This window comes from Podarcis cretensis (genome assembly GCF_951804945.1).
Source record: "Podarcis cretensis genome assembly, chromosome: 2".
NCBI lineage: Eukaryota > Metazoa > Chordata > Lepidosauria > Squamata > Lacertidae > Podarcis > Podarcis cretensis.
Window position 1 is genome coordinate 109,139,227 of NC_137171.1, and position 27,423 is coordinate 109,166,649.

The 27,423-nt window shown below is 46.6% G+C and overlaps 2 protein-coding genes across 6 annotated transcripts; both read right to left on the minus strand.

Annotated features, from left to right (window-relative positions):
• Nucleotides 1-3,808: 3,808 nt before the first annotated feature.
• LOC307208488 (uncharacterized protein) lies at nucleotides 3,809-10,530 on the minus strand. 2 transcript variants are annotated; one of them, XM_079963111.1, is made up of 4 exons: nucleotides 9,357-10,530; nucleotides 6,409-7,232; nucleotides 5,599-5,710; nucleotides 3,809-4,835 (listed from the first exon to the last, which is right to left on the minus strand). In XM_079963111.1, exons 2-4 carry the CDS (start codon nucleotides 7,204-7,206, stop codon nucleotides 3,838-3,840), a joined length of 1,908 nt encoding a protein of 635 aa, XP_079819237.1. In that variant the 5' UTR covers nucleotides 7,207-7,232; nucleotides 9,357-10,530; the 3' UTR covers nucleotides 3,809-3,837. The 2 variants fall into 2 exon arrangements, with proteins under 2 accessions (XP_079819237.1, XP_079819236.1); XM_079963110.1 differs by having other exon boundaries at nucleotides 3,809-4,838; nucleotides 9,357-10,527.
• Nucleotides 10,531-14,252: 3,722 nt separating this feature from the next.
• LOC307208459 (uncharacterized protein) lies at nucleotides 14,253-22,555 on the minus strand. Of its 4 annotated transcripts, XM_079963041.1 has the most exons (5): nucleotides 22,333-22,555; nucleotides 21,515-21,599; nucleotides 19,781-19,907; nucleotides 18,689-18,868; nucleotides 14,253-17,664 (listed from the first exon to the last, which is right to left on the minus strand). In XM_079963041.1, the coding sequence occupies exons 1-5, from the start codon at nucleotides 22,497-22,499 to the stop codon at nucleotides 16,250-16,252; spliced, it is 1,974 nt and encodes a 657-aa protein (XP_079819167.1). In that variant the 5' UTR covers nucleotides 22,500-22,555; the 3' UTR covers nucleotides 14,253-16,249. The 4 variants fall into 4 exon arrangements, with proteins under 4 accessions (XP_079819167.1, XP_079819168.1, XP_079819170.1 ...); XM_079963042.1 differs by lacking the exon at nucleotides 18,689-18,868 and having other exon boundaries at nucleotides 22,333-22,553; XM_079963044.1 differs by lacking the exons at nucleotides 18,689-18,868; nucleotides 21,515-21,599; nucleotides 22,333-22,555 and having other exon boundaries at nucleotides 14,255-17,664; nucleotides 19,540-19,899.
• Between the last annotated feature and the right edge of the window lie 4,868 nt (nucleotides 22,556-27,423).

The window sequence follows — 27,423 nt, forward strand, 5'->3', positions numbered from 1 at the left end:
CGTTTTGGAGGTCCGTTCTTAACCTGAAACTGTTCTTAACCTGAAGACCACTTTAGCCTATGGGGCCTCCTGCTGCTGCCGTGCCCCTGGAGCACGATTTCTGTTTTCATCCTGAAGCAAAGTTCTTAACCTGAGGTAATATTAATGGGTTAGCAGAGTCTGTAACCCGAAGCGTATGTAACCTGAAGCGTATGTAACCTGAGGTACCACTGTACATAGCTTCATATTTATTTCAGACCTCATGATATATTGGAATATCATGTTGAAAACAGATATCGACCAGCCCTAATGAAGAGCCTGCTGAAATAGACCAATGGTCAATGGCGCATCTAGTCCAGCAGCCTGTTTTCACTGGGGCCAACCAGATGCTAATGGGAAGCCAGTCCCTCCAGTCTAGGAGGCAATTTGCCTCAGAATACCACTTCCTGGATATCACGAGCAAAAGAAGGCTGCTGTGCTGAAATCCTGCTTTCGGGCTTCCCACAGGCATCTGGTTGGAGCCAGTGATGCTGGATGCTGGCCTAGATAGGCCTTGGGGCTGTTCTGCTAGCCAGTGTGGCATAATAGTTTGAATCCCCACTCAGCCATGAAGGGTAACCTTGGGTCAGTAACCATCTCTTAGCCCAGGCTGCCTCAGCTCAACCTCAGCCTACAACTCCCATGATCCCTAGCTAGCAGGACCAGTGTTCAGGGATGATGGGAATTGTAGTCTCAAAACATCTGGAGGGCTGAGGTTGAGGAAGCCTGTCTTAGCCTAACCCTACCTCACAAGGCTGTTGTGAGGATGAAATGAGAAGAACCATGTATATCACCTTGAGATCCTTGGAAGATAAATGTGGTACAGTGGTACCTTGGTTCTTGAACGTAATCCATTCTGGAAGTCCGTTTGACTTCCGAAATGTTCGAAAACCAAGGCACGACTTCGGATTGGTGCAGGCGCCCCGGAAACAATAGCTGGCAGCCACATCGGACGTTCGGATTCCGAAAAACGTTTGAAAACCGGAACACTTACTTCCGGGTTTTCAGCATTTGGGAGCCGAAATGTACCAAGGCGTTTGAGAACAAAGGTTCCACTGTATATAAAGCTAATAAATTAGTAGTACTAGTAGTATTCACTACTTCCTAATTCATTTTATCTTGAGCTTCTGAGTGTGAGGCTGCCTTTTGTGTTGCTACAGAACTATGCCAGCAGCGTTGGAAGGATCTGAGATGCATAGCAATAAACTGGGCTTCATTCAATATGCAGTTTGTCCTTTGGGAATCTGGTCTCTCCAGAGGACAGAAGGGAATGGAAGTCTCACATGTTCCAGTGTTGGATGTCCCAGAAAACAAATGCTCCCTCAATTAATTCAGCTCCGTACAAAGATATTTTATTAGCACAAAGCATTTTGCCAGAGCGTATCAGACTGTAAGAAGAGGTTGGGGAAGAAAGTGAGAAGAGGGACAAAACCTCATGTTTGTAGCAGAAATCTCCACCCTTCTCCATCTATATTGTCCATTGCCATCCATCACTTGCGTAAGATGAAGGTTGCATCATCTTAAATGTCTCCAGTTACAATGACATCATCTCTGTGTGTCTCTTGACCGATGCTCAAGTACCTGTTGGGGGCTTATGGAAGAGTAAAGGTTTCAGAAAGCAGAGACCTAGGTGTGACAGTAATGCACCAGACCATTCTGTAAAACATGGTATGTCTTTTCGGGTGGAGTGGCTGTGTGGTTTCTCTTTGAATCATTGTAGCCAACATGAGGCCCTCCAGATGTTTTGGATTATAGCTCCCATTCCCAGCTAACATAGCCAATAATAAGGGGTTATGGGAGTTGAAGTAAAAAATGTCTGCAAGGCTCTGTGTTGAGTACCCTTAATTGGAACATCACCCCCCCTTTTTTAAGTAACAGCAGTTGCCCTGACAAAGGGCATAAAAGGTAAGATCAGGTGAGGAACGGGGGAAGGAACTGTGAATGTTGGGCTTAAAAAAGAAATGGAGAGGATTCATGTGATTTCACACACGCAAAACACTGCCTTCTCAATTATGAACTTCCTCCTGAACTGCAACTCGAAGATCCACTACCCTTAAACCCAAGGTGTTTGGATACTGAAAAATGACTCTTTGCAATAAGAGCAAATATCTGCAAAACACAACTTTAGGTGGAGTGGATATGTATATGCCAAACAGAATTTCCAGATAGCTGTATATGTTTGTGCTGATTTTAAGTGCATACAGTGGTACCTCTGGTTACGTACTTAATTCATTCCGGAGGTCCGTTCTTAACCTGAAACTGTTCTTAACCTGAGGTACCACTTTAGCTAATGGGGCCTCCCACTGCTGCCATGCCGCTGGAGCATGATTTCTGTTCTCATCCTGAAGGAAAGTTCTTAACCCAAGGTACTATTTCTGGGTTAGCGGAGTCTGTAACCTGAAGCGTATGTAACCTGAGGTACCACTGTAGTTAGAAAGATAAAAACACAAAGGTGGTTCCAGATACAGGTATATTCAGGGACTGTGGCAGATTCTCTGGTTGCCAGTATGCTGAGAGCTGCCATAAGAGGGTTTGATTCCGTTGGAGGTGGGATCCAGTAGCTGAGCTCAGCAAACACAGCTTGGGCTCTTGCACTGTAGGATATAGAATAGCTTATGCCTACAGATCTTTGACTTCCACAGCTGACAGTAAGTCACACCTAGGATGCATGATCTGAACTGGGTCAAGGTGTTTGGAGAGTCTTAAACTTTGGGGCTTACAAAAAAGTACAGTGGTACCTCAGGTTAAGTACTTAATTCGTTCCGGAGGTCTGTACTTAACCTGAAACTGTGCTTAACCTGAAGCACCACTTTAGCTAATGGGGCCTCCTGCTGTTGCCGCGCTGCCGGAGCATGATTTCTGTTCTCATCCTGAAGCAAAGTTCTTAACCTGAGGTACTATTTCTGGTTTAGCGGAGTCTGTAACCTGAAGCGTATGTAACCTGAGGTACCACTGTACTAAGTTTGAGTGCCTCACACTGACAATTGGAATCTAAGTTCTACTCCCATCCCCTGGCCTTATAAAACATGGTTTGAGCTCAGACTGAAACATCTGAGCCTTCAGAGTCAAGACTTTATAGAACTTCCCTCCTTTGTAAGTTTTCTATGTACCGGTAGAATGCCCATGATGCAGACCTCTTGTGGGTGTGCTATTTCAGAATGAATGTGGGGGAAATCACATGTCTGGATTGCCCTGCACATTGAAAAAAACAAAACCTTGCACATTAATTGTTTAGCACATAAGGTAAGAGGACAGGGCAAAGCCTTTCTTCCTACAATAATAGCTGCCCACAAGTAAGATTTTTTTTTTTTATTTTTTTTTAAGTTGTGCACTCAGTCACACAAATTTTCCTCCCTTCATCTGAAGTGGTACAATTGTGTAAGGCCATAGGTAAAGGTAAAGGGACCCCTGACCATTAGGTCCAGTCGTGGCTGACTCTGGGGTTGCGGTGCTCATCTCGCTTTACTGGCCAAGGGAGCCGGCGTACAGCTTCCGGGTCATGTGGCCAGCATGACTAAGCCACTTCTGGCAAACCAGAGCAGCGCACGGAAACGCCGTTTACCTTCCCACCGGAGCCCTACCTATTTATCTACTTGCACTTTGATGTGCTTTCAAACTGCTAGGTTGGCAGGAGCAGGGAACGAGCAATGGGAGCTCACCCCGTTGCGGGGATTCAAACTGCCAACCTTCTGAAGTGGTACAATTGTGTACGCTAATACCTTGAAGTTATTTTCCTGCAGAAATGACCTGGCTTTTACTCTTTAAGAAAATGTGGGTCACTAACCAGAGGTTTTTCTACTGCCAGTGCTTGCATATTTATTATGCTTTTTCTTCTGTGTGGATTCTCTGATGTTTAAGGAGACTGGTCGAATTACAGAAGCTCTTCCCACACTCTAAGCACTTGCATTTCCCCTCTCCCATATGGGTTTTCTCATGAGCAGTAATGTTCGATCGCTGACTGAATCTTTTCCCACAGTCTAGGCACTCGTACGGCTTCTCCCCTGTGTGTGTCCTCTCGTGTATTATAAAGCTTTCCCTCCGATTGAAGCTTTTCCCACAGTCTGAACATTTGTATGGCTTTTCTCCTGTGTGGATCCTGGCATGCTCTTTCAGGAGGGAACGGTAGTTGAAGCTTTTCCCACAGATGGAGCAGGCAAACGGCTTCTCTCCCGTGTGGGTTCTCTGGTGTTCAATAAGGTGGGATCTCCGGCTGAAGTGCTTCCCGCATTCTGAGCATGTGTGGGGCTTCTCGCCTGTGTGGATTCTCTGGTGTCTAGTAAGGTGCGATCTCCGACTGAAACTCTGCCCACACTCCAGGCAGTTATATGGTTTCTCTCCTGTGTGGATCCTCTCGTGGACCAAATGAGCGGAGGCGTGGTTGAAGATTTTCCCACAATACGAGCATCTGTATGACTTTTTCCCGGCCTGGACATTCAAGTTTTTATGAGGGTCGGTACTCTGGCTGCAGCTTTTCCCTACGACTGTCTTTTTTTGAGGACTTGCCTCAAGCCCCTCGTGTAAAGTGCTCTCGTTTAAACTTTTCGCCCCTTCAGAATGAAAGGCCTTTTTCGCTGCCTGTTCCAGGAGCCTTCCCTGGCGTTTCTCTGGGGCCTGCTGGCTTCCTGATGTCTCTTCAGTCTCTAGAAACTGGAAGACTTTCCTTCCAGTGACCAGCTGGTTTTCAGGCACCTCTCCCACCTCAGGAAATAGGAAGACGCCCCCTTTAGCCCTTTCCAGGGACATCCTGCGGTACTCCACTTGCCCCGGTCTTTCCAACCGGAGATTCTCTTCCTCACTTTCGCTCGCTTGGCCATTGCCTGCTGGAATAAAGAGACAACCACAGAGTGAATTTCTGGGGAGGCTGTGGCGATCACACAGGGCCCCCGGACGTTTGACGGTCTATGGTTCCCTGTGCCACCACTGTGATTGCTTTCTTCGCTGCCACCAACCTGTTTCTCCTCACGGGTACACACGGAATCCAGACAGTTGTTAACATTAACAAATAATCAAGTTTATTTTATAGCATGAACAAGATTATGGTTTCAGTTAACTTTTCTTGTCAGTTTCTTAATCTTAGTTCCTTAACTGTCCTATACGTTCCTAACAACTTCAAACTGATTATCCCAACTATCTACCTGACTCCACCGAACAATTCCTCTCACTCTCTCACAACACAACTCCACCAACCCACAGACTTATATCCTCCCTCTTCCTTCTCCAACTCCCCACTCTCAACTAACTTCCACACAACTCTGACTCTAACTCTAACTCCTCCTATCAGTTTCTCTCTGGCCAATCACATTACACTCATTTAACCCTTTCCTTATGACCCACCTAGGAGGCAAGCAGAAGGCCCCAAGTTTGATCCCCAACGATGCCAGATGAAAATGATCTGTGGGAGCGGAGCTGGGGGGCCAAGGGTGAGCCCCTGCCACTAGGCTAGACAAAATTGGACTAGATTGGGATGGGGAAACTAAGCGTAGCCTTCCAGCCCCAGTGAGTTCTGCCTTACCTTCCCACTCTCCCGCCACCCTGAGCTTTGTAACATGATCCAGGCACGCCACACAAAAAACCCCTTACCCAACAAGCTGGTTATCCTTTCATCATCCTGCATGGCCACCACATACAGCTGCATCTTCAAGGGGTCTACCTTAGAGAAATTAACAGCCACTTTTTCAAAGGGCCCCGGCACCTGAATCAAAAGGAGGAACATCAGGTCATAGCAGCGGGTTTGGAGAGGCAAATGCCCCAGCTCCAAAATCAATTTCTGTTACCTTCCCCAACCCTCACCTGCCTGGTCCGGCTGACCGCCTCGCTGCGATCAGGAAATAGACTGGATTCCTACCCCAACCTATTTAGTTGTCCGGGAGAGGAGAGAAACATAACCCTCAAGTGGCCACTCATAAATTGAACCCTGCCATGCTGTCTGCCCTTCTACAGCTGCAGTCAATTCCATGAAGAAGAAGAAGAAGAAGAAGAAGAAGAAGAAGAAGAAGAAGAAGAAGAGTAGTTTGGATTTGATATCCCGCTTTATCACAACCCAAAGGAGTCTCAAAGCAGCTAATATTCTCCTTTCCCTTCCTCCCCCACAACAAACACTCTGTGAGGTGAGTGGGGCTGAGAGACTTGAGAGAAGTGTGACTGGCCCAAGGTCACCCAGCAGCTGCATGTGGAGGAGCAGGGAAGCGAACCCGGTTCCCCAGATTACGAGTCTACCACTCTTAACCACTACACCACACATGGAGGAACCTACAGCACTCCTGATGTTGTTAATAGACTACAGATCCCTTCACCCCTGACCTTTGGCTATGCCAGCTGGGGCTGATGGGAGTTGGAGTCCAGCAATATCTAGAGGGCCACAGGGTGTAGCCTCCCCTCCAGAACTCTCACCTGCTGATCCCACCTCTCGTGGTCTTGCAGCTTCCAAGAGAAAATCTCTGCTAGGGTCACCGCCTGAGCACAGGTCTCCGGTCCGCGCTTCCTCACCCAGATCTGCATTTCCTGCGGCAATATGGCCAGGAACTGCTCCAAGACCAGCAGCTCCAGGATCTGCTCCTTCGTGCGTTTCTGGGGCTGCAGCCATCGGAAGCAAAGGTCTTGGAGCCGGCTGCAAACTTCTCGGGGTCCCTCGGCTTCCAGGTAGCAGAACTGCCTGAACCGCCGGCGCCGTAACTCCAAACTGGTGGCGTCCTCGTCTGCCACTTGCCCAATGGAGCCCAGGGTCTTATAGACTTGAGTGGCTTCCCCACTGAGGTCTAGCAGATTCTGGGTCTTCCATTCTTCTTGAGGCCACTGGATGGCATCGGCTATTCTCCTGAAGGAAGTCTGAAAGGATTTGGTGTGGTCCCATCGGGTAGGCACCAGCAGCTTCCTCCGGGACTTGGCTGTCTTCTGGAAATCCTGATGTTGGGTGTCCTGGGGCCGCTGGAGTTTTTTGTCAGTTGTCTGGCTGGCCTGTTGCAGACCTGCTTCATCAGGTACCTGCTGAGCCTCCTGCGCAGCCTCCTGACCTGGAGTCCTTTTAGTACCTAGTGGTGCGGTCTCATCCGGTATCCCCTTAGCATCTTGTGGACCTTCCTCAATTTGGACCTCCTCAGTGCTCCCATAAACCCGATAAACAGGAAAATGTCCTCCTCCTCCTTCTAATGTCTCCTCTGTTTGGGGTCCTGCTGGGTCCTGCTCTTCCATCGGGTTTCCCCTCCGCACTCCTGGAGCTGCAAACAAAACGTGCTTTTCAATAACTGCACATGGTGCACAACAGGCCAAAATGGCCGCCAACCAGGATCTGGAGAGAAATGTGAACTCTACTCCCAAGATGTCAGCAAAGCCGCTGCCAAAATGGCAAGCCGAGTACAGTGGTACCTCGGGTTAAGTACTTAATTCGTTCCGGAGGTCCGTACTTAACCTGAAACTGTTCTTAACCTGAAGACCACTTTAGCTAATGGGGCCTCCTGCTGCTGTTGCGCCGCCGGAGCACGATTTCTGTTCTCATCCTGAAGCAAAGTTCTTAACCTGAAGCACTATTTCTCTGTTAGTGGAGACTGTAACCTGAAGCGTATGTAACCTGAAGCGTATGTAACCCGAGGCACCACTGTACTAGGGAAGGCGAGGTAACCTGACAGCACTTACATATAAAAGTACTGTGGATAGTTTTAGTCATCTCAAGAAGGCCATAATGTAGGAATATAGGAAGCTGCCCTATAATTAGTCAGACTAATGGACTATCTAGCTCAGTATTGTCTACACAAAAATGGCTGACTTGTGGCACTCCAAGGGTTGTCAGGCTTCAACTCGAACCCCCCTTGAACACTGGCCTTGCTTGCTGGGGCTGATGGGAGTTGGAGTCCAATAAGGTCTGGAGGACCACAAGTTAGCCGTTCCTGTCTACACTGTCTGGCAACAGCTCTTCAATATCTTCTTCCTTGGAGGTTTTGAGGATAAGTTTGGAAAAGCATCAACGGCAGGACACTCGGAGCAGGAGGCTGGACTAGGTAATATATTAGGCAACCTCCAGTTTCAATACGATTATCTGATGAGAAACGATAATAGAGAGCATGGCAAATGGGGATATTGGCTAAATAGAATCAAGGAAAAAGGAACCAAAGGTATTGCATTGGGGAAACAACTGGTGTGATGGGCAGATGGTGGCATGAGAGGAATGAGATAAGCAGAGAGAAGAAAACAAGGTACGTATGGTATGAGTGCAAGATGCAGACAAGGGAAACTCAAGAGTTCAGCATCCAAGTGCTCCAACAGGGCATCATCTGCCCTGAGCATGAAAAGCCTATTTCATTCCAGGGTTTCTCTAAAACAGGGTTTGCCAAACTTCGGTTGCCAGCTGCTTTTGGACTACAACTCCCATCATCCTAGCAGGACCAGTGGTCAGGGATGATGGGAACTGTAGTCCAAATCCAACCTGAGACCCACGTTTGGGAAACCCCGATTTAAATCAAGGATGGGGAAATCTGTGGCCCTCCAAATGCGGTTGGATTCCAACTCCCTTCGGCCTCAGCCAGCATGACCAATGGTCAGGGATGACAGAAGTTGTAGTCCCTACAATACCTGGATGGCTGCAGATTCCCCATCCCTGCTCTCAGGTCTACACTTCCATTCTAATTCAGGGTTTGGGTTTTCAGCATCGGATATGTCTTCCTCAATAAACAGACAAATAAACAAACAAATAAAACAACATTCTTCCTTTTAGGACTTGTAACAGGAACACACTACCTTGAACCCAGATGTCAATGACATTTGGCTATATTATAGACACTCTCACTTTGTTCCTAACGCCGCCGCATTTTGAGCTTAACTGGACCCAGATAAATATAGCACTGCCAGCGGTTTTGAACTTCCAGTCAATAACAGAGAAGCCTTTGCTAAGCGCTAAAACCCACAGATTGTGCATCTAAAGACCCAGAGTCAACCTTTCATTAAAAGCACCAGGGCTGGGAGCCTCCAAACGCTGCTGGCACTCAGAGGTTTTGCAGCATCGGGTCCCTGGGCTGATTCGGATCAGGACAGCTCCTTTACAGACTAAATTGGCTCAAAACCCTGCATTTCTACATCCTGCTTGTGGAGGAGCCTGTAGCTCCTCTGTGTGGCAGAGAACGCACTTTACACAGGAAAGATCCCAAGACTCAGATCCTGGTATCTCCAGCTTGAAACACCTTAGGCAGCGGGTGATGGTTATGACCAGAGAGAGCTGCTAACTAGCCCAGTGTAGAAACCGCTAGCCGGGGTGGTCCAGGCGCCTTCTTTGAATGACAGGGCGCTATGGATCAGCTAACCTGAATGAGGGATATGCACCTGAGATTAATTTCCTCCCCTCTGTTTATTACCTTGTTCTGGCCCGGATCTGGAGAGGGGATCCGGACAAGGGACGATGTGGGGGATCAGCAACACAGGCTCTGATCTGGAGTGGGGCTTTGGGAAACCTTCCACCGACCCTTTTGCAGTCTCTGGTCTCCTCCTTTTTCTTTGCCTCCAGGGCTTCCCCTTCTTGCATGAGCCGACAGACCCCTAAAAATACACCGTTTTGCACCCTTTGCAATCCGCAGCGGTTCTATTTATTGTTTATTTGTATGTTATCTCCCCCCCCCCCCAAAAAAGGAAATTTCTAGCCGGAAGAGAGGGTTGGGGAACGGGAAGGAAAAAGGACAGGAAGGGGGCCTTAGCTATTGCCTTCCTCCTTAATTTTTTCCTTTTTCCTGGAGCCTTCTAGGAATCTGATCGCTGGTGGTTTTAACCCATAGATCCTTTGCAGGATCGAGAAGACAGGGATCGTGTCTCAATTTTGCAGGCAGCCGAGTTGGGACGCCCTGAGATGAGATGCTGCAGCCTCCAGGCCAGAGAGAGACTCGCTTAGGAGTGGCCCCTGCCTTGCTTTTGAGCGTCCATCCCCGGAACCGCGTCATTGCATTGCATAGAAGGAAAATGCTGATTATATTATGGATGCTTTTGCTGAGATTTCTGCATTGCAGGGGGTTGGACTAGATGACCCTTCGACCCATTCCAACTCTGCGATTCTGTGAGGATGACGATTGGATCTGCGCGGATTTTATTAAATCCTCATGTTTGCAAACGGTTCACTCTAAATGCACCTCACCTCTGGCTCTGGCCAGCACCAAAAATCACAGAACATAGCATGTCCTGGAGTCGCAGTACAAATTAAAAAACAAACAAAATGGATCTGTTGTTTTGGGTTCTTGTAGCTTTTATATGGCTGTAGTGTACAAAGTATACTTTTATTCAAAGCACATTATCTTGTGGTATTGATGCCCATAACCTGTGTGAAAAGCAATAAATTTTGTCTGCCTCAGACCTTCTGATATCCATGTCATTCATCATCATCATTTTTAATTTGTATACTGCCTTTCTATCTTACAATACTCAAGGCGGTTTACGAGCTGAAGAAACAAAAAATGTATATCTTATAACAATCTAATGCAATACAAAAATGTGATAATAAAACATAACTTTAAAATAGGCAACCTCCATCGAAAAAGTAACATTCAACAATCATTAGAATAGTATAAAAAAATAATATCAATATATAAAACAGAAATCCACTCAACAGTTACAACAATATATAAACTATACTGTAATCAATAAAACAACGGCAAGCCACAGTACATAAAACAATACAATACACATTGAAAGGGACGCAGGTGGCGCTGTGGGTTAAACCACAGAGCGTAGGACTTGCCGATCAGAAGGTCAGCGGTTCGAATCCCTGTGACGGGGTGAGCTCCCGTTGTTCGGTCCCTGCTCCTGCCAACCTAGCAGTATGAAAGCACGTCAAAGTGCAAGTAGATAAATAGGTACCGCTCTGGCGGGAAGGTAAACGCTCCGTGCGCTGCTCTGGTTTGCCAGAAGCGGCTTAGTCATGCTGGCCACATGACCCGGAAGCTGTACACCGGCTCCTTCGGCCAATAAAGCGAGATGAGCGCCGCAACCCCAGAGTCGGTCACAACTGGACCTAATGGTCAGGGGTCCCTTTACCTTTACCTTTACACATTGAGAAGCGGGGGGGGGGGGGGCAAGGCAGGTGGAAGGAGGCCTTGCCTGATGGAGTCTCTCCCCTCACAGTTCTTCCTCCAGGCACAGCTTCCTTATGAGGAGGAATGGATGGCCAGACCCTCTTACGAAGGGGGGGGGGAGTGGTAGGCAAATCAGGTCTTGATATTGTTGTGTTACTGCCATCTTTGGCAGTGCGCGTTGTAATATACTGTATACCCCATTTAGATTCTGTGAATCCTGCAGTCCCTTATATGCTATGCATAATCAATTTGCATCTACTTCCATAATTTATTCTGGGAGAGGCAAAGGGTCTTTCACAGGGCTTTGACAACTGGAAAGGAATCCCTGCTCTGGCCAACTTCCAGCTTCTAGGATCTTTGGAGAAAGGGTAGGATCCAGCAGCAAAACAATAGTTGCATCCGGCTGTAGAAATCTTCATCAGCCATTCCAAAAATCACAGGATGAAAAAGGACAGTCGTGACCAGAGACTTCAGGGTGGTACATGCCCCCCCCCCATTTTATTCTCACAACAGCCTTGCAAGGTAGATTAGGCTGAGAGATGGTGAGCAGCTCAGGGTCGCTTCGTGACTTATGCGGGAAGGTGGGGATTTTAACCTTTATCTCCCTGGTCCTTGTCTGATACTCTTAACCATCACACCACCATAAATATCCCCTGCCACTCAAATCAGTACAGTGGTACCTCAGGTTAAGTACTTAATTCGTTCCAGAGGTCCATTCTTAACCTGAAATTGTTCTTAACCTGAAGCACCACTTTAGGTAACGGGGCTCCCGCTGCTGCCGCGCCACCGGAGCACGATTTCTGTTCTCATCCTGAAGCAAAGTTCTTAACCCGAGGTACTATTTCTGGATTAGCGGAGTCTGTAACCTGAAGCAGATGTAACCCGAGGTACCACTGTAGATTTCAATTAAAGATTCATACCATAGATGTTTATGAAAGATAAGCACATTTACATAAAGCTTATTGACTAAGCATAGAGGGCAAAACTCATAGGAGACAACTCCTAGGGGCTAAGGTCCCTTCAGTATCCCATGGAATATTTGAGGGTACCATCCGCCCCTCCCCAGTTGATGGACATTGCCATTCAAATGGGGGGGGTGTGCTGCATCATGTAATCAATTATGCAGGGCGGTGCTTACCTGCCCCCCCCCCCATATTTTATTCAAGTTGGTACCCCTGGCAGATCTGGACTTTCTTTAGCGTAGGACAACATACCAGATACGGTATGTTTGGAGTTCCTTGGTGTAAATTTGTTCATGTATTTGAAAGATCCTTGCTGTTTGGAAACTGTTGCTCTGGCAAAAATCAGTTGCAACGTTGAAGAGCTGCTTCAGAGATTTGATGCAGCAGCCACATTCGTCTTACGCAGCAATCTCCAGAGTAAACCATTAAACTGTGAATGGCAGATGCATTTCCCGAAACCAGGGAATTTCTGGACTCCAGGGTAGGGAAAAAATCAATGATTTTAAAAAATATATATTTAAAAATCAGATTTTTTAAAATTTAAATAAGATTTTTAAAATAAAATGCTTTTGGAGGAAAAATCTTTCAAAAGTTAGTTTTCTATTTAAGTTACATTACAGTCCAAAGGCTATTCCTCGGGAAGTAAGGATTTGTTTTAAGTTTTTCATGTGTGCTAAAACTCAGTCTAAGTTTTTTAAAACAACAACAACAAAGTTTAACCACATCAGTTAACAAACATGGATACATATGCTATAATGTTATTGTTTTAGTTAAATAACTAGTTTAAATTGTTATTAAGGAACCAATTATATTTTCCTTCCAATAAAGTACAGCAGAAAAGTTGTCCAAATATAAACAGTTAACTTATTAAACCTCACAATAATTTCATAATTATCTATGTATTTCTAATAGTATAACCAAATCAGTAATTTTTAACTGTAAAAAATACTCTGAAAATTTATTATTCCAAAAATGAAACCTTCCTCTGGTTGTAAATATTAAGATTATACCAGAAAGAATGAGTCTTTCTGTAAAAAAAAAAAAAATGATTTAAATCAAGTCTTACTAACTAGTGATTTAAATCAAGTCTTACTGACTAGTGATTTAAATTGTGATTTAAACCAAATCCACCCTGCTGGACTCCAACTGTGATCATCCCTGACCAGCTGGGACTGAAGGAAGTTGGAATCGGATGACATTTGGAGGGCTATAAGCAGGTATTTGTGGCATGTGCTGGGTAGCTGAACTTAGACCCCATCTGCAATGTCATACCATTTTGAACAGTCATGGCTTCCCCCAGAGAATCCTGGGAACTGTAGTTTGTTAAGGGTGCTGAGAGTTACCTTGAGACGCCCTCACAGAGCTACAATTCTCAGTGATTTAACAGTAAATTCTCATTCCTTGGGAAGCCTAAGAACTGCTCTGTTTAGGCTGCCCACCCTTCACACTGTGTATTTATTATTGCATGGATTATTGCGATCACCCTGCTAACTCAGTGGCTGTATAAACTGCAAAATGGCTACTCCACGTTGAGCAACCCGGTGACAATAGTAGTTCAGCAACCATCAGTGCTAGTTAAGAAAGTACAGAATAACTAACAAAAGCATCCTTTTATTGTCATACGACAGGCACCAAAGTCAAGACTTTCTCCATTTACTCCCCCACCCAAAAATGTTTTCTGAGATCTTTGTCCTCTCTAATTCTAGCAAACAGGTTGGAGGCATAAAATCAAGGAAGCCATTTTTACTGAAGTCGTTCTCTCTTCCAGTTACCAGATCAGCTAAGGGCTGCAAAGCTATGCTTCAGATCCAAAGAGCCCTACCAGATGTTCAGGGTCAGCTGTGCATCCTAATTCCCTGAAATGACAACTGGGGACGGTCAAAGGTGCAACAGCACTTTCTGTCAGAAGCCTTAAATATAACTTCTCCTTTGTGGGAATGCGTAAGAGAGTCGCCAGGATCATGTATGATGTTTGAACATTTCTTTCTTTTTTTAAAAAAGATATTTATTACATTTTCAAATATTACACAAAAAACAATAAAACAAACAACAAACAACAAACAAGTATAATTTCAGACCCTTATTTTAATATACCTTACTTCCCCGACCTCCTCATACCTCCCCTTTCTGTATTCCAATTTCTGAATTATCAGTTCAACAAATCCTCTCCCTTATTCTCAAATTAATTTTCACCTTTCTTTTCTTTTTCTTAATCAATACCGCTGAAAACCACTTAACTTCTGAACCCACGTCATTCTAACATTCATTAATTTTGCAATATTTCCTAAGATAGTCCTTAAATTTCTTCCAAATGTTTGAACATTTCCCCCACATGTCACCAGAGCAGAGAGAGGTCATTCTCAATAGTGGATTCTCTTCTGATTAGAAAGACAAAATGATTTGGGAGGAAAGCCTTTCTTGAAGTCACCAAGGGATCCAAGGATCCAGCCTGTCATGATTCCTTGATATATACTGATCAAACCAGGCTGGCTGAGGCAGATCCCACACAAAAGGACTCTGTTCAGCTGGAGGTTCTGGTTGGCGATAAAATGCAAGTTTGCAGGTGTTTATTTACTCCACCTGAGCACCTAACCGTATCTCAAACTCAGTGAGGAACAAGCGACTGGGCACTGGCTCAAAGGCAGCCAGACCCCCAGACTGTGGGAATGTTCAGGGAGGCAGGAGAGGATATGTTGTTTAATTATATCCTTCCCAACTTGTGTTAACAAGTTCTATAATTTAGCAGAGTAACATTCCCTTTTCCCCTTTTCTTTTTGGGAGAAAAGCGATGGCAAACCTAGACAGCATCTTAAAAAGCAAAGACATCACCTTGCCAACAAAGGCCCGTATAGTTAAAGCTCTGGTTTTCCCAGTAGTGATGTATGGAAGTGAGAGCTGGACCATAAAGAAGGCTGATCGCCGAAGAATTGATGCTTTTGAATTATGGTGCTGGAGGAGACTCTTGAGAGTCCCATGGACTGCAAGAAGATCAAACCTCTCCATTCTGAAGGAAATCAGCCCTGAGTGCTCACTGGAAAGACAGATCGTGAAGCTGAGGCTCCAATACTTTGGCCACCTCATGAGAAGAGAAGACTCCCTGGAAAAGACCCTGATGTTGGGAAAGCACAAGGAGAAGGGGATGAGAGAGGACGAGATGGTTGGACAGTGTTCTCGAAGCTACCAGCATGAGTTTGACCAAACTGCGGGAGGCAGTGGAAGACAAGAGTGCCTGGCGTGCTCTGATCCATAGGGTCACGAAGAGTCGGACACGACTAAACAACAACAACATTCCCTTTTTAAACTTGTACTGTACAGCGGATAACGTTTGCCAGGCTTGTATAAGCCTCTAAAATAAGTTTCCTGGTAATTTCCCCTTTATTCCCTCTTAAAAAGATTAGACACGACACAGTCTTGTGTAAAAGTATAAAATAGTTTACTCACATTCTGTTTACAGATGGATCCCAGAAGGCGGACTTAAGTTACAAAATATATAGACCTGGAATCTATCCCATAAGGAGATAGTTCCTTTGTCCTCTCTTGGCTGGAAGAACAGCCCATTAATCTTGCAGTTACCCCTTCCACAGTTAATTGTGCTGGTGGAACAGCAGATATCTGGCTAGCTACACCATCAAAGTCCTCATTAAGGGAACAAAGAATGGTAAATACATACTGAATATCAGGTATCTCCATGTCCCTTCGAATCAATTCACCGCATATCGCCTCTAGATGTCTCAAGTGTGCCGCCACCAGGCTGCAACTTCATCTGGTACAGCTGCTTCTAATATGTACTGCTGCAAGACTATCCCACATTTCTTTGGCAGTTTTCTTATTCCTACTTGCTGGTCACTAACAACAAATTAATTATCGCCCTGGCTTTAAAACTAGGTCACGTTATTTGCTCTGGCCTTTAAAGAAATACACATCTTGTTGAACAATAATGAACCTTCAAATTTAAAGAGACCATTCAACAGTTGCTTCTTCGACGAATGGAGTCAGAGAGAGAGATGGCTGCCTCCCCTGTGCTATTTTGTTACCTGCAAAGGTGTGGTCACGCCCACCTTTGGTCACATGTAGAGGAAGTTTGTCCCAGCCCAGGTGGAAACAGGAAGTTCCTCCTGGCTGGTCCAGACACCCCCTCCTTATGTCCACTCTAGGAATGTTGTATTTGACTGCTCTGTGTTTCACATCCCACACAGAGAGGCACCAGTCACTAGGTAGAGATGGGAAGTTCTATTTGATCTGAAGGATCCTTGTGGGGCCACTGAGGCTCTCTCCATGGTGGAGCTTTCGATGCGTGATGACGTTGGAGCTCTGGCTGAACGTTTTCCCACAGTCAGGGCACATGTAGGGCTTTTCGCCTGTGTGGATTCTCCGGTGTTTTGTGAGGGACGAGTTGACGTTGAAGCTCTTCCCACAGTCGGCGCAGATGTAAGGCTTCTCTCCTGTGTGGACTCTAAGGTGCGTCGTCAAGTGGGCCCGTTGGCTGTAGCTCCTCCCGCAGTCCGGGCACTGGTAGGGCTTCTCTCCCGTGTGGATTCTCTGGTGTCTGGCAAGGTTGGAGATGACAGTGAAGCTTTTCCCACAGTCCCCGCAGATGTAAGGGGTCTCCCCCGTGTGGGTGCGCTGGTGAGTGATAAGGTAGGAGCTGGTGGTGAAACTCTTCCCACAGTCGCTACACTTGAAGCGTTTCTCTCGGCGGTATGGGCTCTGCTGGCGCCTGGCCAGGCGAGGCCTTTCGGGAAAACTTTTCCCCCAGTCGGTGCCATCATAGGGTTTCTCCACGGTGTGGATTCTCTGGTGAGCGATGAGCTTGGAGCTGATGGGAAAGCTTTTGCCGCACTCTGGGCAGACGTAGGGCTTCTCGCCCGTGTGGAGCCTCTGGTGTGTGATAAGGTTTGAACTGCCGCTGAAGCGCTTCCCGCAGTAGCGGCACTCGTAAGGCTTCTCGCCCGTGTGGATTCTCCGGTGTTTGATAAGGTCGGAGCTGACGTTGAAGCTTTTCCCACACTCCAGGCACAGGTAAGGCCTCTCCCCGGTGTGGAGGCGCAGGTGAGTGACCAGGTGAGACCTCTGGCTGCAGCAGCGCCCACAGTCGGGGCACTGGTACGGCTTCTCTCCCGTGTGACTCCTCTGGTGGCGCAGAAGGTTCGACACCACGTTGAAGCTTTTCCCGCATTCGTTGCACACATACGGCTTCTCCCCGGTGTGGATGCGCCGGTGAGTGATGAGGGCCGATCTGTGGCCAAATTCTTTCCCGCAGTCAGGACATTTGTAGGGCTTCCCCCCAATGTGGGTCCTCTGGTGGCGGATGAGGTTCGAGAGGAGGCCAAAGCCTCTCCCGCAGTCGGCACAGCGGTGGAGCTTCATGCTCCCATGAAGTCTCTGGCGGGTAATGAGGTTGGGGGGCCGGGCCTTAAGGATCTTCCCACGCTCCTTGTGATGGTTGCTGAGCCCCTGGTGGGTCGCACAGTCCTGAGGGCCCCCAAGAACCTCCGTATAGGGAGGAGGGCAAGCCCAGCTCTCTCTGAGAAAGTTTTCATCTCGCTTCTCGTGGGATTCCCACTTCTTAGCGTCTGAGGACCGCCTTCTTCCACAGGCCATGTGAGACCTCACAGTCTCTGGGAACTCTTCCTTGTTTTCACTCTCTGAAAAGAAACCCACATGAATGTGTCATTCACAGATTCCGGAGAATCCTCCGGAAAAAATAATCTCTCAAAGGACCTGTTGATGGCATTTTACCATTGTACTGTTGAGAGTGTATTAACTTATGGTCTGTGTGTGTGGTTTGGGAGCTGCACGGTCAGGGAAAAAACAATGTTGTCCAGGGTTGTAAAGACTGCGGAGAGAATAATTGGGTGCACTCTCCCTACCTTGGATCAAATCTATGCTTCCAGGTGCCATAAGAAAGCTGCAGAGATAGTGCAGGATAGTTCGCACCCCGGAAATGAACTCTTTCAGCTTTTGCCTTCTGGAAGAAGGTACAGGGTTATAAAGACTAGGACTAGCCACCTGAGAAACAGTTTCTATTCAAATGCGATTTTGGTTTTAAATGCAGTGTAAGGTAGTCTCTATGGGAGTATATTGTATTCAATTATGGGGTATCAGAGTTTTTAGGGGGCTAACCAGGCTGGGATAGCAGGCTTGTTGGTTTCTGAATATCTGATGTAGATTTTCAATTTTGTTGTTCTGTATGGGACAATGACAATAAAGATTATCATATCATATTGTAAAGCACAAAATGGCTCCCATTACCACAGCAGCCGGAATGGCATGGACGCCAAAGGCCTGATTCTACAAGTGAGACATGACAAACCCATGCCCCTCCAGATTTTGCTGGACTCTACAACTCCCGTCAGCCCCAGCGTGCATGTCTAATCATCAGGAATGATGGGAGTTGTAGTCCAACAGCATCTTGCACAGATGCCTGCTATAACTCTCTTGTTTTGGCAAGCCCACCCAAACATGTAGTTTTCACAGAATCACTTGATTTTTATTCCTATTTGGGTAGTTTTATTATGTGTGCTCTTATTTAAGTCTGTCTTATCTTTTAAAAAATGAATATTTTATACTATTCTATTCGAACGGCATATAAATCTTGCAAAATTAAAAAAAAAAAAACAAAGCCCCAAAACCTCCAAGAACCCACTGCTTGCTCTGTCAGCTCCTGACCAGGGCAAGATGGAACTAGGCAAGGAGAGCACACAAGGACTGCCTGAGATTCCCAGCTGTGGTTTCCATCTGAACCATCGCTATCGCTTGGGCTCTTGGCTTCCTCTGAATACTGGAGATAAAGCCCCCAGGCCGTTTCTCCTCCTTCTGGTTGGGCACCCCCAGCAGAGCTTGGAGATCCTGTTTTTGATAGACAGAATCTCCTGTCAGGTAAACACCAGAATTCTTTTCTGAGAGGCTGCACGTGAATTCAGCTGAGTCCTTGCATGTGCGGAACAACTTCCTCAAGTGCATCTCAACTCCAAACACCCGTGGACCATTCCCAAATCTGCTGTGGGAGGGTTGGGGGAACTCCCATAGAAGATTTGGGAGCACGTGGGTAGAAGAGAGAGAAGAAAGTTGTTCAGAGAAGTCGTTCCACACGCAACAGTTATTCAGTTGGATGCAACGATTTGTGCACAGGAATAATATATACCTGACACCTTTTCTCTGCCAGAGCTCCTGTTAAATCCTTCCTGTTTGCCCAGGGATGGAGAACCCGTAGTCCTCTGGTTATGAGTAAACTCCAGTTCCCATCAGCCCCAGCCAGAGTGAGCGGATGTCCACCTCCCATCTTCAACCACGAAACCACAGACACGTCGCAGACCACCAGAGTGAAACTCACAGATCTCTGGTAGCCTGCGGACCACAGTTTGAGAACGCCTGTCCTAAAGTAAAACTTTCTCTTTCTCCAGTCATTGCGTGCATGTTTCAAAAGGCTGACACACAACAAAGGTCTGGCTCATTAAAAAAAACCCGACAACAAAGCCAAACCCCGGTAGTTTAAAAATAGCAACTGAAAATGATATCACCTAGTGTGCATTTCTTTATCTCCAAGAATTGATGTCCAATCTTTGGTGTCCCTTAGATTTGCATCTGACTGCCACATGGGACAAAGGGCAGGCAATCTGTCCTGAGCACTTGAGCTACTTCAGAGGACCCTCATGGCCAGTAGAAACCCAGAACCAAAAAGTTTGAGGGCGGTCCTAGTGCAGCGAAGCCAAGGGTGATGCAGTGGCTCACAGAAAGACAGAAATAACTGGGGCTTTTTACCTGGGGATGCTGCACAGTCCTCTTCTTCCCCTACTGCAGTATCATTCGTGGGCGATGCTTGACCAGGGTGAGACAGGTGCACTGTTTTCTCCCCTTCTTCGTCTTCCTCCTCAGGTGTGCCCAGCTCCTAAAACAACTAGGCTCCTAAGCTCACTGCCTGCTGTATTAACAACAATCGCTGCAGGGCATAGGCTTCCTGGGCCCAGGGCTCTGTGTGTTCCACACTAACAAAATCCTAAATTCCTGTGCCGTGAAAAGATGATAGTAATATATAATAATAATAATAATAATAATAATAATAATAATAATTTATTTATACCCCACCCATCCGGCTGGGTTTCCCCAGCCACTCTGGGTGGCTTCCAACAGATTAAGAACAGACTAAAACATCAAACATTAAAAACTTCCCAACACAGGGCTGCCTTCAGATGTCTTCTAAAAGTCAGATAGTTGTTTATTTCCTTGACATCTGATGGGAGGGCATTCCACAGGGCAGGTGCCACCACCGAGAAGGCCCTCTGCCTGGTTCCCTGTAACCTCACATTTCACAGTGAGTGAAATGCCAGAAGGTCCTCGGAGCTGGACCTCAGTCTCCAGGCTGAATGATGGGGATGGAGACGCTTATTCAGGTATACTGGGGATGAGGCCGTTTAGGGCAGGCTTCCGCAAACTCGGCCCTCCAGTTGTTTTGGGACTACAATTCCCATCATCCCTGACCACTGGTCCTGTTAGCTAGGGATGATGGAGTTGTAGTCTCAAAACAGCTGGAGGGCCGCGTTTGAGGATGCCTGGTTTAGGGCTTTAAAGGTCAACACCAACACTTTGAATTGTGCTCGGAAATGTACTGGGTGTCAATGTAGGTCTTTCAGGACCGGTGTTATATGGTCTCGGCGGCCACTCCCAGTCACCAGTCTAGCTGCTTCATTCTGGATTAGTTGTAGTTTCCGGGTCACCTTCAAAGGTAGCCCCACGTAGAGTGCATTGCAGTAGTCCAAGCGGGAGATAACCAGAGCGTGCACCACTCTGGCAAGACAGTCTGTGGGCAGGTAGGGTCTCAGCCGGCTAACCAGATGGAGCTGATAAACAGCTGCCCTGGACACAGAATTGACCTGTGCCTCCATGGACAGCTGTGAGTCCAGAATGACTCCCAGGCTGTGCACCTGGTCCTTCAGGGTCACAGTTAGCTGATTCAGGACCAGGGAGTCCTCCATACCTGCCCAAACCCTGTCCCCCCAAAACAGTACTTCTGTCTTGTCAGGATTCAACCTCAATCTGTTAGCTGCCATCCATCCTCCAACCGCCTCCAGACACTCACACAGGACCTTCACTGGTTCTGATTTAAAAGAGATGTAGAGCTGGGTATCATCTGCATATGGCAACATGTCTAAGACCACAACCCTATACTTCAGAAGTGGGGAAACTCTGGTCCTCAATACGTTGTTGGACTCTCATCAACTCTGACCATGCCGGTTGGGGCTAATGGGATTTAAAGGGCCAAACGCTTCCTACCCCCAGTCTACATATTTTCTGAATGAATGAGAAGCACACGAAACTACTACTGCATTCAAACCAGCCCAACTAGATTGTGCTCCAGAGGACTGATCTGTTCCCTTTCATGGTACTCAAATCCCAACTCTTGAGATGCACACCTTTCTTGTTCACAGGCACGATGGCTTAGAAACCTTCTTGAAATTGCCACTACTAAAATAAACCATGTGAAGATCTCCCCCCTACCTGAGCTGGTTCTTCTGTAGCCATTCCTTCTTTCAGCAGAATGCACTGGGTTGGGGCAGAAGATGGCAGACGGATACGTGGCAGGCTGTGATGAAAAAAAACAGAAAATCAGCAAAAGGGTTCATTTTAAGAAGGGATGTTCCCCGGTTCAAGTCCCTGGCATTTCCAGTTTGAAAAGGACCAGGAAGGAGGTGATTGGGGGCAGGGGTAGAGGCCTCTGCCGGAGACCTGCTGCCAGACAGAGTAGGCATCACTGCGCCAGCTGCTAGATGGACAAATATTTAGGCAACTTCCCAAGCTCCTTTCCAGCAAGATACCTGAGTGTTTTATAAAGGCCTGTTTCAGAGATGGGGAACCTTAGATTTTGGGGTGCAGTGGGGAATTCTGACCCCCCAAGACTCTCTGGAGGCCATACCCGCCCCCTTCTGGCAGGCTCTGCTTTGTAACCTCCTTGAGAGTTTTTGCCCGGCTGGAGTGTGTAATCTTCAAATACAAATCTGCATTAAGCTGATTTTTAGGGTTAAGAAATTGCAGATTGAATAATAATAATAATAATAATAATAATTTTTTATTTATTTCCCACCCTCCCCAGCCGAACCCGGGCTCAGAGCAGCTAACAACAATAAAAGTAACACAGCATTCTAAAATCAATATTCTAAAATCAATTAAAAATCAAATTAATAGCAACCACTGGGCCAGAGTTCTACGAGGATCACCAAAGGAGGGGGTCAGACTGTGCCTTGGCCAAAGGCATTGGGTCTCACTGGGGGAAATGTGGGGTGAACACAGACTGGTCACACAATCCCAGCCTCGCCTACCTCGCAAGGTTGTCGCGAGCATAAAGCAGGGTCGCCTTTACATAGGCCGCCTTCCGTCCCTTTTGAGTAACACGTTGGAAAGGACTACGCAAGTGTGCAGAAAACAAAACAAAACAACTCTCTCGTATGGCTCTCAGATCATTACCCATTGTCAGCTGATCTGACATTCCCCAGCAACGTAGCAGGAGGAAAAGGGGACGTGGACCCCTACCTGCCCCACGCCACAGTTACCTAGAGTGTCCGGCTGTTCCGGAGTTAATCGCTGGATACCTTCGGGGTTCCCCTCTTGGGGGGCTGAGTCCAGGGAGTAGGTGGGCACACAGTCTCCACTTCGGTCGGGCGCGCAGGAGTGGGCGGAGACCCGAAAGGTTTCTCCCCCTCTGCAGGCGCCGATCAGCAACTGGGCGCCCCAGGCGAAGGGGGTTTTCCCTGGCCAATCATAAAGTCAAAGAAAAAGTCGATCTCCGATCGCAGCGCGCCATGCGACCCCTCGCCGCCCTCCTTCCTCCCCAGCTACTTCCAGCCCCTTCCTGTGCCGGCAGAAAATCAAACCCCGCTACAACAGTCGCTGCAGCGAGGACAGAGGGAAAAAGTAGGCAGGCAGCAAGGGGGATCAAAACAAAACAGCAACCTCTGCGCGGGGTCTGGGGGAGCTGCAAGGCACAGCAGCGCCCCCCGGCATGTTATATATATAAAACAGATGTCAAATTACTATGCGGGAGGGTGGCGCCACCCGTTTTCTATACACGTAACTGCACGCGCGTGGGGAAAGAAGGCAGGGTTGCGAACTGAGTCGCGTGGGAGAGGGAAAGCGCCACAGAGATTCCCCAAAAATGCATCTAAGGCTTGTAGAGTAAGGTCGCTACAGCAGCAGGCAATGCAAGGGTAAATAATAATAATAATAATAATAATAATAATAATAATAATAAATTTTATTATTATTATTATTATTATTATTATTATTATTATTATTACCCCGCCCATCTGGCTTAGTTTCCCCAGCCACTCTGGGCAGCTTCCATAGAAACCAAAAATACACTAAAATATCACACATTACCGTAAAAACTTCCCTGAACAGGGCTGCTTTAAGATGTCTTCTGAATGTCAGGTAGTTGTTTATCGCTTTAACATCTGATGGGAGGGCGTTCCACAGGGCGGGCGCCACTACCGAGAAGGCCCTCTGCCTGGTTCCCTGTAGCTTTGCTCCTCGCAATGAGGGAACCTCCAGAAGGCCCTCGGCGCTGGACCTCAGCGTCCGGGCAGAACGATGGGGGTGGAGACGCTCCTTCGGGTATACTGGGCCAGAGCCGTTTAGGGCTTTAAAGGTCAACACCAGCACTTTGAATTGTGCTCGGAAACTTTGTAAAGGGCCGTAACGTGGGAATGTAGTCCTTGAGTGAGGTCTGATCACCCCTTGTCAGAACACAGGGGGGCTTCCGAAGGAAGCAAGCCAGCAACCCCAAATCACACCGTTGTTGCAATGTTCCTCAAATTACACAGAGCCTGGGCATCTGTAAATGGGACTGGGAGAGTCGAAGGCAGCTTCTTATTTTCCTAAAGTTGCTCCTCCCGCTGCCTTTCCCAATAATCACCATCCTTTAATCTCTTTAAAATGTTTTATTGTAAGCGTTCGTCTAAAGTTTTGTTTCAAGTGAAGAGTTTTGCTGTTGAGAACCACCGAGAAACACAATTAAAAAACAGGACTGTAACATTAAAGTGTGAAAAGCCTCTTTTTTTAAAAATCTTGAAAATATTCCTTCCTCTGCCCTTATGAGTAAGACTAATGGGCAAATTTCTCCCCAGAACTTGATACAAATTTCTTTTGTGTGCCTTCAGGGTGGAGCAAGACTGGGGACAGTATTTGAATAATCAGTTTGTTGCTCCTATTCCAAGGCACTAAAATTATAGAATCTTAGAGCTGGAAGGGATCCACGGGTCATCTAGTCCAACCCCCCCAATGCAGGAATCTCAGCTAAAGTATCCATGACAGGTGGCTATCCAACCTCTGCTTAAAATCACCTTGACTTCTATGAATCCTGATGTGGTTACATCACAGATGGGGAACCTGTGGCCATTCTGCAAATTGCCCAGTGAATATTTAGCAAATTATGCTCAGAAGCCGCTCATAGGAGCAGTTTTAAAAAGTTATCAATACTTAAAGCACAAGAAAAGCAAGCACATTCCCTAAATACTGTATATTCCTTCCAGTAGCACTTTAGAGACCAACTAAGTTTGTTATTGATATGAGCTTTCGTGTGCATGCACACTCGGTATCTGAAGAAGTGTGCATGCACACGAAAACTCATACCAATAACAAACTTAGTTGGTCTCTAAGGTGCTACTGGAAGGAATTTTTTAATTTTGTTTCAACTATGGTAGACCAACACGGCTACCTCCCTAAATATAGTATTTTATATCCGCATTAGCAAGCTAAACAAAGCATTCATACTTAGAATCATAGAATCATAGAGTTGGAAGAGACCACAAGGGCCATCGAGTCCAACCCCCTGCCAAGCAGGAAACACCATCAGAGCACTCCTGACATATGGTTGTCAAGCCTCTGCTTAAAGACCTCCAAAGAAGGAGACTCCACCACACACCTTGGCAGCAAATTCCACTGTAGAACAGCTCTTACTGTCAGGAAGTTCTTCCTAATGTTTAGGTGGAATCTTTTTTCTTGTAGTTTGGAACCATTGCTCCGTGTCCGCTTCTCTGGAGCAGCAGAAAACAACCTTTCTCCCTCCTCTATGTGACATCCTTTTATATATTTGAACATGGCTATCATATCACCCCTTAACCTCCTCTTCTCCAGGCTAAACATGCCCAGCTCCCTTAGCCGTTCTTCATAAGGCATCGTTTCCAGGCCTTTGACCATTTTGGTTGCCCTCCTTTGGACACGTTCCAGTTTGTCAGTGTCCTTCTTGAACTGTGGTGCCCAGAACTGGACACAGTACTCCAGGTGAGGTCTGACCAGAGCAGAATACAGTGGCACTATTACTTCCCTTGATCTAGATGCAATACTCCTATTGATGCAGCCCAGAATTGCATTGGCTTTTTTAGCTGCCGCGTCACACTGTTGGCTCATGTCAAGTTTGTGGTCAACCAAGACTCCTAGATCCTTTTCACATGTACTGCTCTCAAGCCAGGTGTCACCCATCTTGTATTTGTGCCTCTCATTTTTTTTGCCCAAGTGCAATACTTTACATTTCTCCCTATTAAAATTCATCTTGTTTGTTTTGGCCCAGTTCTCTAATCTGTCAAGGTCGTTTTGAAGTGTGATCCTGTCCTCTGGGGTGTTAGCCACCCCTCCCAGTTTGGTGTCATCTGCAAATTTGATCAGGATGCCCTTGAGTCCATCATCCAAGTCGTTGATAAAGATGTTGAATAAGACCGGGGCCAAGACAGAACCCTGTGGCACCCCACTAGTCACTCTTCTCCAGGATGAAGAGGAACCATTGATGAGCACCCTTTGGGTTCGGTCAGTCAGCCAGTTACAAATCCACTGAGTGGTAGCATAGTCAAGACCGCATTTTACCAGCTTCTTTACAAGAATATCATGGGGCACCTTGTCAAATGCCTTGCTGAAATCAAGGTAGGCTACATCCACTGTGTTCCCTTCATCTACCAGGCTTGTAATTCTGTCAAAAAACGAGATCAGGTTAGTCTGACACGACTTATTTTTCAGAAATCCATGCTGACTATTGGTGATCACAGTATTCCTTTCTAGGTGCTCACAAACTGTATGCTTAATGATCTGCTCCAGAATCTTCCCTGGTATTGATGTCAGACTGACTGGGCGGTAATTATTTGGGTCCTCTCTTTTCCCCTTTTTGAAAATAGGGACAACATTTGCCCTCCTCCAGTCTGCCGGGACTTCGCCTCTTCTCCAGGAATTCTCAAAGATGACTGCCAGTGGTTCTGAGATCACATCTGCCAGTTCTTTTAATACTCTTGGATGCAGTTCATCTGGCCCTGGAGACTTGAATGCATCTAAACTAGCCAAGTATTCTTGTACTATCTCCTTAGTTATTCTGGGCTGTGTTTCCTCTGCTGAATCATTTGCTCCAAATTCTTCAGGTCGGGCATTGTTTTCTTTATCGGAGAAGACTGAGGCAAAGAAGGCATTGAGGAGTTCAGCCCTTTCTGTGTCCCCTGTTTGCATTTCACCATCTTCTCCTCTGAGGGACCCCACTGTTTCTTTGTTCTTCCTTTTGCTACGAACATACCCATAAAAGCCTTTTTTGTTGCTTTTAACCTCTCTAGCAAGCCTGAGTTCATTCTGTGCTTTAGCTTTTCTGACTTTGTGTCTACACGAGCTGGCTATTTGTTTGAATTCCTCTTTGGTGGTTTCCCCCATTTTCCATTTTTTGTACACATCCTTTTTTAATCTTAACTCAGTTAAAAGTTCTTTAGATAGCCACCCTGGCTTCTTTAGGCACCTTCCATGTTTCCGTCTCATTGGTATTGCCTGAAGTTGTGCTTTTACTATCTCCCTCTTAACAAACTCCCAGCCATCATGAACTCCCTTTCCTTTTAGTAGTACTGTCCATGGGATCTCACCCAGCACTTCCCTAAGTTTTATGAAGTCAGCTTTCTTAAAGTCAAGAAATTGAGTCCTAGTATGCTTGGCTGCTCCTTTCCGCTGTATAGTAAACTTCAGAAGAGCATGATCACTCGCGCCTAATGATCCTTCCACTTCTACCCCACTAACCAGGTCGTCAACATTGGTTAGGACCAGATCTAAAATGGCTGTTCCTCTTGTTGCTTCTCCCACTTTCTGGACAATGAAGTTGTCTGCAAGGCCAGTGAGGAATCTGTTTGACCTTATGCTCTTGGCTGAGTTTGACATCCAGCAAATATCCGGGTAATTGAAGTCCCCCATTACTACTATCTCCCTTCCTTTTGCATGCTTGGCCATCTGTTCCAGGAAGGCATCATCTATGTCCTCCGTTTGGCTTGGGGATCTATAGTAAACTCCCACAATGAGGTCCCTGTTATTCATCTCTCCCTTAATTTTGACCCAAATGCTCTCACTTTGGCTTTGAGGTTCTAAATCTTGGATCTCTTCACAGGTATACACATCCCTGACAT